The sequence below is a fragment of the Leucoraja erinacea genome, chromosome 23, assembly GCF_028641065.1.
Source record: "Leucoraja erinacea ecotype New England chromosome 23, Leri_hhj_1, whole genome shotgun sequence".
Lineage (NCBI taxonomy): Eukaryota > Metazoa > Chordata > Chondrichthyes > Rajiformes > Rajidae > Leucoraja > Leucoraja erinaceus.
The window spans coordinates 15,874,698-15,894,051 of NC_073399.1; the positions used below are offsets into that span (position 1 = coordinate 15,874,698).

The 19,354-nt window shown below is 42.1% G+C and overlaps 1 protein-coding gene across 1 annotated transcript in view; it reads right to left on the minus strand.

The window, feature by feature from the left end:
* gna13a (guanine nucleotide binding protein (G protein), alpha 13a) overlaps positions 1–9,194 on the minus strand; it is a 72,428-nt gene extending 63,234 nt beyond the window's left edge. Inside the window, exon 1 of the mRNA XM_055653942.1 lies at positions 8,497–9,194. Within this exon, the coding sequence (XP_055509917.1) occupies positions 8,497–9,009 (513 nt within the window). The 5' untranslated portion in view covers positions 9,010–9,194. The remainder of the gene's footprint in view (positions 1–8,496) is intronic.
* Between the last annotated feature and the right edge of the window lie 10,160 nt (positions 9,195–19,354).

Consider the following 19,354-nt stretch of genomic DNA (forward strand, 5'->3'; position numbering starts at 1 on the left):
TGAATGTGTAGTTTGTGACTTTATTTGAAGCAGAAATAATATCCGACTGGTAACTACGCGCTTCGTCCGAGCGAATTATCGCATGCGTCATGCAAGCCATCTTAAATGACCACCTAAACTGTCATTTGGCAACCTAAAAAGCTGCCACGGTTGCCCGGCTGGCAACAGGGAAAAAAAGTTAAGCGAGAGCCCTGCATATATATATATGCACAATAAATAAACACATAAAATGCAATAGGCTGTTATTTTTCAGAGTTTGGTGGTGGTGTTTAAATTCTGTTTAGATTCCATTTCGAATATTTTTGGAGTTACTCCAGCTCCAGGGAGTGATTCTGCATTGGTTTTCAGCAGTCGCAGCGAGTGGACAGCAATGGCAGCCAGATCTCCCACCATGCAAAGGGAGGGAGAAAGTGGCCGACGGCGACCAGTTGCAGTGGCAGTACGCATGTGCAGGGCGGCACATGCGCACAACCATGGCCAATGATGTGCTGGTCAAAGATCCTCGCTATAGGATCTTTGGTGCTGGCCGTGGTTGTGCGCATGTTAAAGGCGGCCGGCCGTGCTGGCGGACGAGGGGCGCGCAGAGACCCGAGACATGGACAGCGGGCGGAGACTCAAGACATGGACACGGATAGAAGGCGGAGAGTGACAGGGAGAGAGAGAGAGGGAAAGATAGAGAGGGGGCCCGCTCAGAATTAAGCGATGGGTGTCCCGGGTGTTTGCCAAGCCGGGCAAAATGGCATGGCTTTTAAGTTGCCCGGTGGGGCTGTGGGTTACCATTGGCAACCAGGCAGACGCTAATTTCATAGAAACATAGAAATTAGGTGCAGGAGTAGGCCATTCGGCTCTTCGAGCCTGCACCGCCATTCAATATGATCATGGCTGATCATCCAACTCAGTATCCCGTACCTGCCTTATCTCCATACCCTCTGATCCCCTTAGCCACAACGGGCCACATCTAACTCCCTCTTAAATATAGCCAATGAACTGGCCTCGACTATCCTCTGCGGCAGAGAGTTCCAGAGATTCACCACTCTCTGTGTGAAAAAAGTTCTTCTCATCTCGGTTTTAAAGGATTTCCCCCTTATCCTTAAGCTGTGACCCCTTGTCCTGGACTTCCCCAACATCGGGAGCAATCTTCCTGCATCTAGCCTGTCCAACCCCTTAAGAATTTTGTAAGTTTCTATAAGATCCCCTCTCAATCTCCTAAATTCTAGAGAGTACAAAGCAAGTCTATCCAGTCTTTCTTCATAAGACAGTCCTGACATCCCAGGAATCAGTTATTGATTTCGATATAATTTCGAGCCCTGATTCCACAAATAACACTTAACAAAGCATCCATTCTGCTCAAGAGTGCCAGGTTATGAACACTAACCTATCACAAGCTGCCAAACTAGGTAGTTGCAGCAAGTACCATCACAATGTTTAAAAAACATTTGAACAGGTACATGGATAGGATAGATTTAGAAGGATATAGACCAAATCCAGTCAGGTGGCACCAGTATAGACGGGGCATGTTGGTCGGCATGGGCAAGTTGGGCCAAAGGGCCAGTTCCTCACTGCATGACTCTTGTCTCTGGTCTATCTGAGACCCAAATATAAATGTTGATATCCTTTTGCAACAATGCAACCAGACCAAATAGAACTTTTTTTTTCCCTTCCCCAAACATGAACATCTCCAAATTAATTACCGGCTTACCATAATCACAGTCAGTGCATCAAATGAAGGTTTATAAATGGCATACTTTTAAAAAACTTAAAAGGCTGTGTGCTGTGTGGCTAAGAATCACACAAATGTCCAATTTACACCATTTAATCCACCTATACCAGAAAAATCTCACAAACTAATTTTTATTTTGAAAGATACGAATTACAAAAACAAACTTTACCAAAAATGTTACTCGAGTTAAAGTATATTGAATTCCTCATTGAAATACCTATATTGCCCTTTCAATTTATCCTCAAACACCACCAGTACCTCCAGAGCACCTGCAATAAGGCGCACGAGTAAAGCAAGAATTGAATAAATAAAATAATTACATAATTCAGCACTGCTTAGTTTTTTTATTTATAAAGACCTGCTTTATTCACGCTATTATTTCAATCCTAAATCCTAAAGGTGATATTGACCAGATGACAGCATGTTTGCCTGACATTACTGAAGATAGGACCAAGCAACCATTTTTCCCTCTTGGATCATTATGTTGGTGTGAGTAACAACACTGGGCCATTTTTGCAAGGTAAGTAGTGCAGAAATGGAGAGTCAAGGCTCATTCCATTCCTTTCAAAAGCTTTTGTTCATGGTAGCATATTTGGATTGCATATTTCATTTTGATATGTGGTCAAAAATACCACGTCTTTATCCACTAAGAGATCTATACACCTGCTTCCATTTGAATACTTAAAATTAATTTCCCAGCGTTCAACCAATCGCACCAATCACTGTGCAAATGCCACTATTATTTCTCAAATTTCCATGCTAATCTCAAAGACATTCAAAATATATTTAAATATTCATAATGAGATGGGATGGTTAAAACTTGCTTACAAAAACTGCACTGCAACTACTTTGCATAACATTCTTCAAATATATTCCACTTCTCAATAAACCAATTTTAAAATATAATATATCAGCTACATAAACTGTTGGGAAAACTCAGCTATTGCATACTGAATGAGATCTGGAAAGTCAGCAAAGGGGTATAATGCAAATTAGTGTTGTTGCAGATCATAAACACCCTGCGCAAATGACAAATATATCAAGTTCACATGGATGAATTGTATTTTCTCTCCTTTCCCCAAAAACAGTTCAACTAATTAGACCCAGCAGGCCTTGTCAGTAGAAATTAGCAGGCACTGAATAATATGAATTTACATCTTAAACAACATCTGACAAGTAATCTAATTTAATGCTTCCCAACACCAACTGGCTTCACTACAATTCTATACTGATGTTTGTTTTTTTGGGGACCAGGGTGAGCAATCCCATGCTGCAAACCAACAACCACCACATTCCGAGGCAAGACTTCCTGAATATATTCAGCACTAAACTTTGTGATCGGCGGGGGCTCAAGATGTATTTTCTGTTAATTGAGAACCCAAATCAACCCAGCTTCCAGATCAAACAAAACCAAACTATAAAATTCAGGTATCCAATGAGATTATAGATTTAAGTATCTGTTCCACTGGACTAATAGCAATTGAGCTCACCAAATGTTAGCATATCTTACAGAACTGGTTTATTGCGTAAGAGTCCTAACAGGACACCAAGAATACATGGCAGTTAGACTCATAACTTCACTCAATATTTAACAAATAAAGGATCATTATTCTTACACTAAACAGACAGAGAATATTGGATGTGCGAAATTGGCAGAAATGACTATATTGCATCAACTGCACCACAAGATCCAAATCAAATCAAAGCTTTGACTTTTGGAACAAAAACAAAATAAAACGGCCTGGTCATCTGTATTTAAGGTATTAAACCGACTGAGTATTCATCAACAATTTGTAAGTAGAAAAACTAGAAAAAGAACCTAATGAGAGAATGCATTGGAAATAGCTCATACAAAATTCAACCATAATAATGCACTAGAAAACATAAATGTCAAACAAAAATAAATACACAAATGGAAAGAATTAAAGTAAAAAGATTTCATGCAGACTCCTGGTGGGGTTTTCCTAGTCTCCCCACAATCAAATGCATACATTGTAACTGCTCCATCTCCTTTTCATACAAAGAGAAAACATCAATATGTTTATACATTTCAAACACTAATCTGTAGAAATTCAAGCTTACTACAACTTTGAATATCAGATACAAAATCAAAGGCAGAAAATCCATAAACAAAATGGTGTTCCGAACACAGGCTATTCTCCTTCATTACTCATCTCAGCACTGCCCAGTCAAATAAAAAGGGAAGTGATGAAATTGATGGCAACAATGCCTGAATTTTTCCAACTGCTGCATCTTATTATTCCAACATATACTGTCAATGAAGCATTACTCTAATATTGTATTCTTCTCCAGAAACCATATCACCCCCCCCCCAATCAAATACCAATTTGCACAACACAAATAAACCAATATTATATTTACTTCCCCTCCAATATGGAAGATCTACATTTTTTTATCCAGCAAAAGGGCACAGAGCCTATGAAAAGCCATTAGCACAAAGTATTTTATTAGCAAGAACAAATTGTCAAATAAATTCACCCATTAATGTTTGTCCAGGAAAAATGTCAAACTTCCTAAACAAGTATTTTATCAATTAAATACAAACCAGCATTGAGAAGAGCTTCCAAATTATTTGAACTCAGCAAATTAACTTTCGGAGTGGGTGGAAGGCTTCAAATTAATTGGATAATTTCCCATTTGATCAAAGCACCGGACAAATCAGAGGACAGTGCCCAAAGTAAAATAAGCCAAAATCAGACAGCATACAAATGACTTACAAAATCTGAAATGCTCAAGGTGAACTACAGCAATATATTCAAAGGTTTCTGTGAAAAAATGAAATAAATGCTGAAAATGTTTAGTCAGTCGAGCAGCAGATGCTCCTGTGGAGAAAGAAAAATAGTCTTCAGGTTATAACTTGCCAGAAAACATTGGTTGCACCACTGTAAATGCCAGAATAGCTCGGCAATAACCAGTACCCACAACCTTAAGAGTCCCACCCAAACAGAGTACCCCAGGAATTGTTGGCCACAAATAGCTAGCATTTCACTAAACAGTTTTCAGCAGTGAAAAGTAAATTTGCTGCAATCACAGTACTTGCATTCGGCAATCTTTGTAATAAACCCAAACACATCAATTCACTACAATTGAATGGAATGGCTAATAAAGGCATTAGTATTTGGTAATTTTTCTTTGAAGGTGAATTCAGATTCTAATAATTTTCTATTTGAAATAGAGTATTTTCCAATCTTAGGTGCGTGCTCTTTCAATTATTTTTAATATTTGCAAAAACGTTTTCATGTCAGGGCCAAAAGCTTCTGAACAGCAGGGGCAATTGCTGACCCTTCTGCCCTTCTGCATGATGGCACCATGTGGCCCAATAAACTAACTGTTTTGTGCTTCTCGACTTAAGACTCAAAATGGCACATACCAGTCAGTTAACAGCACCAGATACACAAAAGGCAAGTTTCTCAGAGGCCCTCAACAGTAACATAGATGCAGTAAATATCTGGGAATGAGAATATGGGGGGGGGGGGGGGGGGGGGGGGGAGGTGGTGAGGGAAGGAAAGATGAGAAGGCGAAGGCAGAAAGGGGGGGGGGGGGGGGGGGGGGGGGGGGGGGGGGGGGGGGGGGGGGGGGAAGATGGCAGCAGGAGAGAAGAAGGAAGAGAGCAACCCAGGGGAGGGATTGAGAAGATATGCGGGGGATGGAGTGAGGGGGGAAAAAATGCGGGTGGAGTGATAAGGGTAGGGGATGAGAAGACCCAAGAGGGGGGGGGAAGGAAAGGAGGGGTGCGGAGAGAGGGAAGTGGGTAGACGCATTGGGAGGAGTGGAGGGAGTAGGGTGGGGCGGGAAGATCCACGATCTGGGGGGGTCCAAGGGAATGTGGGAAGACTTCTTTGTGGGGGTGGGGGGGGGGGGGGGGGAAAAGAGATTTGGAGCAGCTGGTTCACAGGAAAAGTGGTGGAATCTGAGTGGGGGAATGAGGTGTGAATCCAGAGCAGGTTGTTGGGGAGTGCAGTGAGGTTGGATGGAGTGCCTTTTGTCAAGTCGGGCAGGTGTGTGTTGAGGAGAAAAGTGGAGGCAGGGTAGAAATGGGGGCATCCAGGTGTTGGGGAGAGAATGGGGTCAGCCAGTGGGGGAGATAGGGAGGAGAGTGGGTGGAAAACATAGAAAATAGGTGCAGGAGGAGGCCATTTAGCCCTTCGAGTCAGCACCGCCATTCATTGTGATCATGGCTGATCGTCCCCTATCAATAACCCGTGCCTGCCTTCTCCCCATATCCCTTGACTTCAATCGAAACATAGAAAATAGGTACAGGAGGAAAAATAGGTGCAGGAGGAGCTGACTGGTGAAGGGGGGGGGGGGGGGGGGGGGGGGGGGGGGGGGGGGGGGGGGGGTATGAGGAGGATAGTGGGAGGTGTCAGGGGAAAGAAGAGTGGTTAATCATCATGTGGTGGGTGAGAATGCAGGAGTGGGGGGTTGGGAAGAGGGTGAATCAGCAGTTGGCCAAAGGGTAGAAGAGCGACTGGGGTGGGAAGAGGGCAAGACATTTGGCGATGAGAAGTTTGCAAATATTAATCACTTCCTGATATCTCGGTCAAATGTGGAATACATTGTCTTACATTATGCTGTGCATGACTGCAGAAAATATTTTATTCGTTATTCCCTATTTCTGCTAATAACTATTGATTAGACAGAGCTGATAGTTGAGTATCTCTTTGCAATACAAACTCCAATGCCAATATGTTGCTGATGCTGAAAGATGAGACGTTATTTTCCTCAGCAGGTCACACTGCATGTGTGGAGAGAAACGCAATTTCTGATCAAACAGCAGAATTAAGATCAGATGGAAGGACATTGACATAAAATGTTCAACGTTTCTCTCTCCACAGCTGATGTTGGATTTGAGTATTTCCAGCCATTTCAGTTTTTATTTTAGCAAATATTTAGTATACATTCGAAAAAGGCTTGGCATTTATTTTTAAGCCTGCTTCCTTCTTCCCCTTGAATAGCTAAGCACATGGTGTCGAAAACTTCTCATTAATGACTATGACTCTTTTCAAGCAAGTTTCTCATTATATTGTATTCATATTCAACCCAAATAATTACTGACATATCTACATTTGCAAGACACACAATTAATCATAAGTGACTGAAACTATTTTTTGTTTTATGCTTAATCCCAAAATCAAATTATTCAAAACGGACTGATTTGCCTGGATATTTCAAATTACTTGGTCAATAAGGACAAACAATATAGAGAACAGTACTCAATTGATATTCCACTCAATCATAAATCAGTTGAAATTTACTTTCACTCCAAGACAAGGGTCTACATTGAAATCAACATACGAGTTAACAGAACTGATTTTACAAGGTTTCCAATTCCCTTCAGTTTTTAAAACTCAAATTCATTCTACATTAGTACATCTTCATTTCATAGTGAGTACAATTGTCTTACCATCAGAACACTAACAAATCAAATTCCTGAACAGTCTAAGAATTTGATTCTTCCATATTTGCCAAATTACATCAGAATTTAACCAAATCACTATCATGAACTGAACCCATTATTTAACCACAAAGCAGAAACATGTTAGCGATCATAATTGGTCTTATTCCACCAAGAACACCCAGCCTCTCAGCTTGAGACTTGGGATCACAAAGAAAACAACCAAACTTCATTGCAGAGACAGACACAGGAAACAAACCTTTTTTTTTGTGCTAATTATAGTGTAATACATTTGCAGAGTGATCAAAGGAAGAACTATGAATTTATTCAGGTAATTCCCAACAGTAATCTCCCTATTTACCCAAAATTTTATTATTTCACTTCCTCTCTCCTTACATTTTCTTTCAACTGTACAGAAAAACTTTTGCAATAATATGCAAGTTCAATGTAACATGCACATCACATCCATCCAAACTGCACAATATGAAAGTTAATATGAAAGTACGGATTTCTCCAGATGAAGATACTTTGCTTGGAAAATGCACATGCCCTATTATTTGTAACGAGGGGGCATAAAGATTGTAGTCATTTGAAACACAATAATGCAATACAGAAGCCAATGCATGCATTATTTAAAATAAAGCAAACTTTAAAACTACTTGTCACAAACTCAAAAATTATCATGTATCAGGCACTTATATTGAGGCATACTTCAGTTTTGTTGCAAACAATCATACCAGCTTCACGAATCAGAAATGTATTAAAATCCAGGCCTTCAAATGAATCAATGAAACTTGATTCCATTAATGTGGCAACTGACAGGCAAAATCAATGATCCTGAACTCAAATCTTCGTAAACTTTTAACCACAAAACAAAACTACCTTGCAAGTAATTCCTGAAGATGTCACGCCCTTCAGAATTATAAATTTCTAAAGTTAATTAAGATTAGATCTGTTGAAAACGATGCGTTTTTTTGGTGAGAAAAAGGTCATCAAAAATCCTGCTCACTTTCGACTTCAGCTATCACGTATAATTGTGCTTGAAATAATGCGTGTTCTGTAAACATTCAAATGTACGTCCAACAACTAAGACACATTAAAAAATGTTGATGATAACGGGGAACTGAGTAGCCCATTTTGTAAATGAACGAGCCAATACAACGATAAATATGGATTTTAATAAAGAAATTAAAACTTGTTTCATGCTAGTTTGCAAACTAGAGAAGCCCTCCACCCGCCCTAAGCTCTGACTCGGAACACACCCTCTTCAGGAAGACGCTGGCTTCTCGTTCCTCTTCCCCAAGCCAGGCCTTCCCAAGCCCGCGCATCTTTTCCACCGCCTCGGCTCCGAGTTACTCACCAGCTGGAACTCCCTGCGCCTGTCGTACGCGTTCTGGATGCCACTGTCTCCCCACAGCGATCTTAAGGCGGACAAGTACTTGAGGAAAACCCGCGTCTCCACGAGGCCCGCGGCGGCCCCGGTCAACGCCCTGGTGTCGACACTCATCAGGAACTCGCCGTTCTGCTGGTTGCCGGGGTCTCCCCAGGGGATGCGGAGCTTTTCCCTGGCGTCCACCAGGACGCGGACGCCCTTCAGGATGTTGCTGTAGATGGTTCCCCTGAACTCCTCCTTGGCCTTCTGATCAAAATCCTGGCCGTGGATAATTCGCATCTGCTTGAGGAAAGTGCTTTTGCCGCTCTCGCCGGCGCCGAGCAGCAGGATCTTCACGAGTCGCCGCACGTAAGTCTTATCCCGGGAGATGAGCTCGTCTATCTGTTTGCTTTTGCGAAGCTGCTCGGCCTCTCGCTGGTTGAGAACGCAGTTCGGAAAACAAGCGGCGAGGAGGGAGCGGGACGGCAGGAAATCCGCCATCTTTACCACTCGATAACATAGTGAGGAGGGAGCGACGAGAACGCGCGTTACCGCCACTCGCGGCCGCGCACGTCACTCGGGGCTGCGTGCAGCGCTTCTCCGGCTGGAGGAGTAACATGCGGATGCAGTGCCCTGCATAGAGATGGTACCCTGACCTCCTTAACTCACCCCTTCCCACCCAAACCACCCCTTCCAATGTACCTTCCCCGCAACACCTGTCCCTCCTCCCTCGACTCTGTCCGGGGACCCCCACAGTCTGAAGAAGGGTCTGTGTCCTATCCATCCCCCAATCACCATCTCTGCAACTTGAAACTAACTGTAAGGAAGAACTGCAGATGTTGGTTTAAATCTAAGACAGACACAAAAGGCTGGAGTAACTCAGCGGGTTAGGCAGCATCTCTGGAGAAAAATAATAGGTGACATTTTGGGTAGAGAAGAAAGGTCTCGACCCAAAACCCAGAACCATTGTTTCTGCTTGTTCTTATCCCACCAAACGTATTTCCACATACCTCGACTCCATCCTATTGCCCCTGGTCAAATCACTTATTCCTTTTCTCCAGAGATGCTGCTTGACCCACTGAGTTACTCCAGCCTTCTGAAACAAATTAGATTTCTGTCTGAAGGATTCCGACGCAAAGCGTTGCCTGTCCATTCCCTCTACAGATACTGCCTGACCTGCTGAGTTTCACCAGCATTCTGTGTTTCACAGCATCTGTGCATCCTTGTGTCTCTAGTTTTCTGCATTTCCTAACTGTGACAGTGTCTTTGACCTAAAGCTTAAACTCTGATTCTCTTTTTTGTGTGCAGATGCTGCCTGATTCATGGAGTGTCTCCAGCATTTTCTGGGTTTTATTTGCATCTGGCAGTGACTTCATGGCCATTCACAGTGTGGCTGAGTTCCTCCATCAGTTTTCATCGCGTCTGGCTCCCTGCCCTCCCAAGCCTCCAACCTCATCGTTACCCTGCCCCGCATGGCTGGCTTTACCTTCTCCCCAAAATTCTCAAACCTGACTTCCTGGCAGACCCATTGTTTCTGCTTGTTCTTATCCCACCAAACTTATTTCCACATACCTCGACTCCATCCTATTCCCCCTGGTCAAATCACTCCCTACCTATGTCCAAGACATCTCACACGCTCTTTGTTTCCTCCATGACTTCCGTTTTCCAGGCTCCACGCCCTCATCTTCACCATGGATGTCCAGTCACTCTATACCTTCATCCCCACCAGGAGGGTCTTAAAAGCCCTCCATTTCTTCCTCGACCGCAGAACCAACCATTCCTCATCTACTAATACTCTCCTCCGCCTAGCGGAGCTGGTCCTCACCCTCAACAACTTTTCCTTTGATTCCTCCCATTTCCTCCAAATCAAAGGCGTAGCTATGGGCACGCGCATGGGACCCAGCTATGCCTGCCTTTGTAGGGTACGTCGAACAATACTTGTTCAAGGCATACCGTGCCCTATCCCCGAACACTACCTCCGCTACATTGATGACTGCATTGGTGCCACCTCCTGCACCCATGCAGAACTCACTGACTTCATCCTTTTCCCCACTAACTTCCATCTGGCATTCAAATTCACCTGGACCATTTCCGATATCTCCCTACCGTTTCTAGACCTCACTATCTCCATCGCAGGTAACAGACTACTGATCAAGATCTACTACAAACCCACTGACTCCCATGGCTATCTGGACTACACTTCTTCCCACCCTGCTTCCTGTAAGGACTCTATCCCCAACTCTCAATTCCTGTCTACACTGCATCTGCACCCAGGATGAGGTGTTCCAAACCAGGGCATCAGAGATGTCCTCATTCTTTAGGGAACGGGGTTCCCCTCTTCGACTATAGATGAGGCTCTCACCAAGGTCTCCTCTATATCCCGTAGCTCCGCTCTCACTCCATCCCCACACTCGTAACAAGGACAGAGTCCCCCTTGTCTTCACCTTCTGTCACATACAACAGATAATCCTACGACATTTTCACCACCTCCAACTGGACCCCACCACTGGCCACATCTTCCCATTTCCTCCCCTTTCGGTTTTCCGCAGAGACCACTCCCTCCGTAACTCCTTGGTCAATTTGTCCCTTCCCACCAAAACCACCCCCTCCCCTGGTACTTTCCCGTGCAACTGCAGCAAATGCTACACTTGTCGCTTTTCCTCCCCCCTTGACTCCATCCAAGGACCCAAGTAGTCTTTCCAGGTGGGGCAGAGGTTCACCTGCACCTCCTCCAACCTCATCTATTGCATCCGCTGTTCCAGGTGTCAACTGCTCAACATCGGTGAGACCAAGCGCGGGCTTGGCGATCGCTTCACCCAACACCTCCACTCAGTTCGCATTAACCAACCTTATCTCCCGGTGGCTCAACACTTCAACTCCCCCTCCCATTCCGAATCCGACCTTTCCTCCATGGCCAGAGTGTGTTCCACCGCAAATTGGAGGAGCAGCACCTCATATTTCGCTTGGGCAGTTTACACTGCAACGGTATGAACATTGATTTCTCCAATTTCAGGTAGTCATTGCTTTTTCCCTCCTTCCCCATCCCTTCCCAGCTCTCCCACAGCCTGACGCCACCTCTCCCTTTCTTCTTCCCGCCCCCCCCCCACCCCATCCTCACATCAGTCTGAAGTAGGGTCTCGACCCGAAACGTCAACCATTCCTTCGCACCATAGATGCTGCCTCACCCGCTGAGTTTCTCCAGCTTTTTGTCTACTTTCCTCCATCAGTTTGTTCTTTTGGTTTCAATTAGGTCTGTTTATCATGTGTGTGGGTGCATGGGGATGGTGGTCGTGAGGTCCAGTCACAAAGAACAGCTCCAGACTTCATTTTTCCTCATGACCACAGAAACGGACATGGCAAGTTTCTTAAATGCTGATTTGTTTCCCTCTGACCAGTATGGCAATGACAAAGGCAGCTGTATAGTATTTTGATATAAACTGTACTGATCCCATTTTGACACATCAATCTAAATGAGAAATCCCCAAATGCTGTGTTTAATATATTTTTGCCCAATTTCATGCAAGGTTTTCGACAGAACAAAAAATGTATTTATTCTATAAGCAGCAGATATAGCTCACCAACATCGTGGAGCTGGCCGACTTCGGAGCGCTGTGATGGCGCGCGGCTGCGACTCGACTTCGGAGCTTTGGAGGCTCCAGCTGCAGGCCCTGTGGACGGTAGCATCGGGAGCTCGTGGGTCTCTGGTGGGAGACCGCTTTTCGGAGCTCCAGCAACGGCAACTTCTCCCGTCGGTATCGAGGGGGTTTAAATCGACCCGGAGACTTTTGCCTTCCATCACAGTGTGGGGGGTGTTTGGAGAGTGTTTGGAGATTCACTGTGATGGATGTTTGTGTGGAATTGTGCCAATTGTGTGTTTTGGTTTTTGTGCTGTTATGACTGCAGGGACGTAATCTCGTTTGAATGTTGTATGTTTAAATTACAATAAATGGCATTCTATCTATCTATCTATAAGGTTAATTCCTGTTTCTAGGCAACTGAGGCTTAAACAAACAAGGAAGAAATAAACTGGAATAATTACTAAACACAATAGCCATGATATTCATTGCACTACCATTGTAATACAGTATCCACTGGGATACTGTTGTCAGAAACTAACATGAAAGAGATGTGGAATGAGCAAGAGCAGGCAGATTTTCAGCAGTAGCAAAATTGTTCAAATGATTACCAACCAGAACAAGATGAGTCAAAGCAATAAGTGTGGAGCCTCTTGAGATAAATAAAGAGACTGTGAAACTAAGAAGAAATTATCTGTTAAAAGTATCATCAAACAGAAACATTAATTTTCTTGAATCTCATAATGTTTTCAATCGAGTATGACATATAATTAAGAAGGCAAATTGCATGGTAGCCTTTGTTTTTAAAGGATTGGAGGTTAAGAATAGGGAGGTTTTGATACAGTTGACCAGAGTATTGGTGAAGGCAACAGTGCCCAGTTTTCATCCCCCTGCCTAAGTAAGAGATGGTAGCATTGAAGGCAGTCCGAAGGAGTTTCAACAGGTTAATTCCTGGGTTGAGATAGTTATCGCATCAAGAATGGTTATACAGTTTGGCTTTGTATTTCTTGGAGTTTAGAAGAATGAGGGGTGACCTCATTCAAACATATAAGATGCTAAGGGGGCTTAGTAGGTAAGTGTTCAGATGTTTCCTCCTGTAGTAGAATTGGAATCAAGAGGACAGATTATAAAATAAGAAGTCAGTCATTTAAAACTAGTGCTTTTTTTGTGATGGTACAAGCCAGTAGGGTACATACGGTATATACCAGCACCTCTTAAACAGTTAAACACATTTATTTTTTTTTCGGCCACATGACACATATGTTTATTAACAAAGTGTACCCGGCACCTTTTTGTGTACGATAATAGGACCTTTTAAAATTGAGGTGCGTAAAAATGTATTCGCTAAGGATGGTGAATTTTGGGAATACTGTGCTCCAGAAGGCGGAGAAGGCCAGATTATTAGAGATATTTAACCTAGATAAATATTTGAAAGATTGAGGGATACAGGAAATCGGCAAGAATGAGGGGTTGAGACCAACATAAATCGGCCATGGTCATATTGAATGGCAGGACAGCCTGAGGGGCCAAGTAGCCTACTCCTGCTCCTATATTTTTGTGTTCTTTTTCTGTCTCACAGATGTTGCCTCACCTCCAGAAGTTTCCATTTTTATTTTACTTAGCGATATCTTACAAATTGCACTTAAAATACCAAATCCAATTAAGACTTTCAAAAAACGTTTTGCCAAGGAATGATCTAATGTCTCATGTATCTTTTTATGAACATTAATACATTGACAGAAAAAAACTGGATTAATTTTAAGGGCAGCTAGCTGGCAAAGCTGCTGATTCACAGCTGGGTTCTGGGTTCGACCCTGATGTCAGAGCTTTCCGTGTGGTGTTTGCACGTTCTCCCTGTGACCACATGCTTCCTCTGGATGCTCCAGCTTCCTCCTACATTCCATAGATGTGCGGGTTTGTAGGTTACCTGGCCTTTGTAAATTGTAGGGAGTGGATGCGAAAGTGGGATCACATATAACTAATGCGAACGGCTGATTGATGGTTGGTATGAAGCCTTTGTGGGTGAAAGGGTCTCTTTCTATGCTGTACCTCTAAACTAAATGATGTTAAAGATGCATTATTTTATGCAGTTTATATTTATCCGAACAACCCATCATTAAAAAATAGTATGTTTAAGAAGGAATTGCAGATGCTGGAAAATCGAAGGTAGACAAATATGCTGGAGAAACTCAGCAGGTGAGGCAGCATCTATGGAGCAAAGGAAATAGGCAACGTTTTGGGCCGAAACCCTAGTATGTCTTTTTTATTGCTTCTCAGAGCTTCTTCTCAGAGAATCTCAAGAACAAGGCTGGTATTCATTCAATGAAGGGTCATTGACCAGAAAAGTCAACTCTTATTTTACTTTGGATGCTGCCTGACCTGCTGTGTGTCTCCAATATTTTCTAATTTGATTTCAAAGTCTGAGGCCACCTTGGTAACGATGGGCATGTTGAAAGGCTACTTCTAGGGCAAACTGCTTGTTGGTGCAAAACCAGCGCCAAAGTAAAATTAGTAGCACCCCCCTGCCTTCCATTCCAAGCTGTCAAATGCTGCCCTGCTCACTACTTGTCCTCACTGAAGAATGATGGCTGGCAGCTAAGGATGTACAGCAGCTAGTTCTTAAATTGAGTCACAAGTTAACATTATTGTTAGTAGATAAATATGGTTTTTTTTCAAAAATATAAATAGTATATTTATAGAATAAGCTGTTTTGCCCCCCCTTAAATATGTATGCCCATTGACATTTGCAAATTGTTACATAATAAAAAACTCGGCACAGTTTTCTCCAAGTTGTCCACGTCAGCCAACATTCCTTAAACTTCAATTTATCTATTCTTATTTATCTATATTTATCTTATTATATAAGGCCTATCTATTCCCCAAATTGAACTGAAAATAATACCAAGGGGATTGAAATACAAAAGGTTTAAATTTATGCTTCAATTATAGAGCCTTGGACACACCCCAACTGTTGGGCTCTATTCAGTCCGGGATAATTGCAGCTCAGGAAATGTATAATGCCTTCCAGCGATAATTTACCAGAATTTAACGTTAAGATCAATAATTCTGGTTTGTATCGTCTTTGATTTAAAGAGCTGTTTAAAAACGACGAGAGAATTTTAAAAAGATGCACAAAAACTAAATTAGTGCAAAAACTCAGAAGATGGGAAAATAACCTCAAAATTAGAGTTAGGCAATTTATGAGTGAAACTATTTTTTTAAACTCTAAAAATGATATTTTTATTCAAGCATCATACAGTTTGTTGTTATCTAATATGGAAATATTATTAGGGTAATTTTGCAGATGCACTTTGTTAGGTTGTGGAAGAGGGGGAGATTCCTTAATGAGTTACTTTATGGCATAGAGAAAACTTCCTTCTATTTTAAAATACGATAGGAATCTTAATGTAGTGGTTAAATTACTGATTAGCAATGAGCTCATACCCCACATGCTGAATTTACATTTAGTTATCTAAATAAATCTAGAATTAAATTAATGCGCGTAGCAGCAAAATCAAGATTGTTGTAAAGCACATCTGGTTTACTAATTCTGGTTTACAAATTCTCTCTGGGGAAGGAAACATGCCAGAACCATCCATGTGCAAGATGAGACCATCAGCAATCTGGTTGACTCTTAGTTGCTCCCTGAAATGGCCTAGCACCACTAAGTTGAGTAAAAACACAAAAATATCAAACAGGTTAGAACACTCAATATTGACTTGGGTATTGTAATTGTAAATCTTTATTGTCATTTCCTGAGTATTCGCATACCCAGAGGAAACAAAAAAACGTTGCTCAACCAGTGTCCATTCAGTTTGCATTAAAAAATAAATAGGAATTAAAAATTAAAAATTCAGAAATGGCAAAGCCACACCTTGCATCAGTGAGCCTGTCCAAACGACGAGAACTTTCTCATCTACCATTCAAGCAACTCTAGCATAGCTATACTCACAATTTATTTCAGTCAAAATCACAGATTGCTTGTGTGTAGGAAGGAACTGCAGAGGCTTGTTTAAATCGTAGACACAAAAAGTTGGAGTAACTCGGCGGGTCAGAGGAAGGGTGTCGATCCGAAACGTCACATATTCCTTTTCTCCAGAGATGCTGTCTGACCCACTGAGTTACTCCAGTTATTTGTGTCCATCCCAGATTACTCCGTTGTGATCCCTGCTATCTTAACACAGTGGTATATTGTCAGGAATGAGTGACCACAGAAGCGGTTGGTCCATGACAGATTATTGGTAATATTAACGCCAAGGAACTTAAAGCTCTCAACCAATTCCACGTTTACACCTTTGAATCCATCCACAATCTGTAACATCATGGCTCAGATTCTCCTCTCTATCTTTAGCATTAAATTAAGGGATAATTTGTAATGCACAATTTGTAAGTTATCTGACATTGGCAATTTGATTTTTCTTAAGCTTTAGATAGTTTTCTCTGTAAAATATTTGTAGAAAAGTAAAGGCAAGTTATGTTACGAGAAAAAGTTGGAGAGCTTAAATCAAGGCTCTGACATTACACTAACTAACAAGAGATGGCCAAAGGACATAACTGCAACAAATGTTCTTTTGGTAATATGTTTAAAGGTGTCAAAACGCCACATTACCTGACATTCAGATTAGATATACGTTGTGAACAGCAATGAAGATACCCAATTTGTACACACCAGATTTAAAAAAAATTATTGATAAACGCTGTTTCCATCATTCCCACTTCAGAATTAAGGTTAAAATTTCAACTGAAATATCTCCTGACCAAATTTGTGATGTATATGATCGACTGTAGAAGTAAAACCTGGATAAATCCAACGTATAGTTGTGAATGTTGCTCATTAAATAACTACAGTACTGATACTCCATATTAAGAGCATTGATTTGCCATTAAAATTAACTCTGTAATAACGTGTCAACGGTAGTAGTGACAATCGAACACTGCGGTTTTAATGTTTCACATGTTCATAATTTAATTAATCCATCTTTATGGGCTAAAACGAATAATAACATCGGGAATTATAACACATTTGATTGCATTCCGTTATCAAACATAGTCAATATTCGCTCTGAAGACATTTCCAGCACAGCTCAGGGAGGGTGTGAATCAGTGCGGGGTGGATAGATGGCGGAGGGAGGGGGGCGGGGAGGGTTTAGAAGGTAATCGGTGCGGAATGGATGGATTGTGGCAGGTGAATTAGTACGTGTTGGTTGGAGTAGGAAAAATTGTGATTGGAGAGCACGGGGGATGTCAGTGATGTTGAATGGGAGGGTTCAGGACGGGATGGATGGGGGTAGACAAAAGTGCTGGAGAAACTCAGCGAGTGAGGCAGCATCTATGGAGCGAAGGAAATAGGCAACGTTTCGGTCGAGACCTTTCTTCAGACTGTTCCCCCATTCTTCATGAATGGGAGGATCAGTACAGGATGGATGGGGGGGGGGGTCAGCGCAGGATGAATGGAGGAGTGGGTCAGTGCTGTGTGGATCGGAGGGTCTGTACAGGATGAATGGGAGATCACTACAGGATGAATGAGGGGATGGTGCAGGGTAAATGGAGGGTGGGTCAGTACGGGATGAATGCATGGATTAGTACACGATGGATGGATCCGCACCCCGCCCGCCCTGATAGCGGCCGCTGCTTGCATATCCGCTAACGGCGCTTTCAAAACAAACCTTCCCACACGCCGAGGCCTCCCCCTCCCTCCCTCCTCCCGGCCTCGGCGGATTTGCAAGCAGCGGCCGCTATCGGGGCGGGCGGGGTGCAGGGCCCATCATTCGCTCCGACCCTTCGTCAACCACCCTGCACCTAGTATCTTTGCCTCACAATATAGCCGTCGCCGACACAAAACGTCATGTTCCTTTTCTCCAGAGATGCTGCCTGACCCGCGGAGTTACTCCAGTTTTTTGTGTCTATCTTCGGTACTAACCAGTATCTGCAGTGCCAAGCCGGGCAAAATGACTCGGCGTTTAGGTTGCCCGGCGACACTTTGGGTGATCAATGGCACCCGGACAACCGCTAATTTCGAGCACTGCATATATTGTATTCCTGGAGTTCAGAAAAATGAGAAGCTCTGTAAAACATATAAGGTTTTAAATGGTGTTTACACGGTGAGCACAGAGAAAATATATCCTCTTGTGGAATTATCTCAAACTGGAGGCCAAATTTAAGAGGGTCACCTATTTAAGATAGTGATGAAGTGATTTTCTCTCAGAGAATTTGATGTTTCTGGAACTCTTCTTTAAAAACTGAAATAGTAATTTTGAAAATGTTAAGCCAGAGATAAAAAGATTCTTAATATGAAAACAAAAGTTTACTGGAGGTAGTTGGGAATACATAGATGAGGTGACCATCAGATTAGACTTGATTTTACTGAATAATAAGACAGGCATAAGTGGACGAGTAACCTCCAATTGCCACTAATTCTACATTGGTATGCATAAACATTCATTCCAATGAAACCTTAATTTCAAACCTATTAAAATATATACATTTCAAAAAGATGAGCCATGATGAGCATGGGCAGGTAGAGTACTTGCTGATGATATAATAATGAAGTCAAATGTGTAATTTACTCTTCACCAGTTACTGAATTTAGAAAATGGTGCTTTAAGACACTTCCTTTAATGTTTTATTTCCCTTATTCCCTTATTTGCTTTCATTCTTTGTCCTTCAGACTGAAAAGGGAGCTAGCGGGAATTCCAACTGTCCATAATTTTGCTCATGACATAACATGTTCAGTTAATCTACGTTTGCAAAGTTCAACAAAAAAGTTTTCTCTTCCTCAAAAGTAAAGTCCCTTTATGTGCCAAATCAAAACAGTCATTATTCAAGACTATTAACATACTTGACTGAAATTAATGTTTACAATAATGTTTAGAAACAAAAAAATTCAATATGAGGGTACAATATGTGAGTACCCCCAAATTAGTTCTAAATCCAATAAGCACACTTGAACAGTAACACAGGAATTGCAATTGGTTTCATGATCATTCACCATGAGCAAATCATGTCAGTTTCACCATATTATATCCATCTTGGTTTCAGTGCATATATTTCAAAGTATACTGTGAAATCCTTCACTGAAGCTGATGTTTACAATCTTATTTCAAGAAATCGCAAAAAAACAATTTCTGAAGAATAATATTTTTGGAAATTCTAAATTATATTTCTACGGGTTGGCAATCATCATCATCATATCCACATAATTAAAAGTCTCATCTTGACCACTTCCTGTCTGCGCTGCATATTGATTTTAGAAAAAACGTTACCATATATCA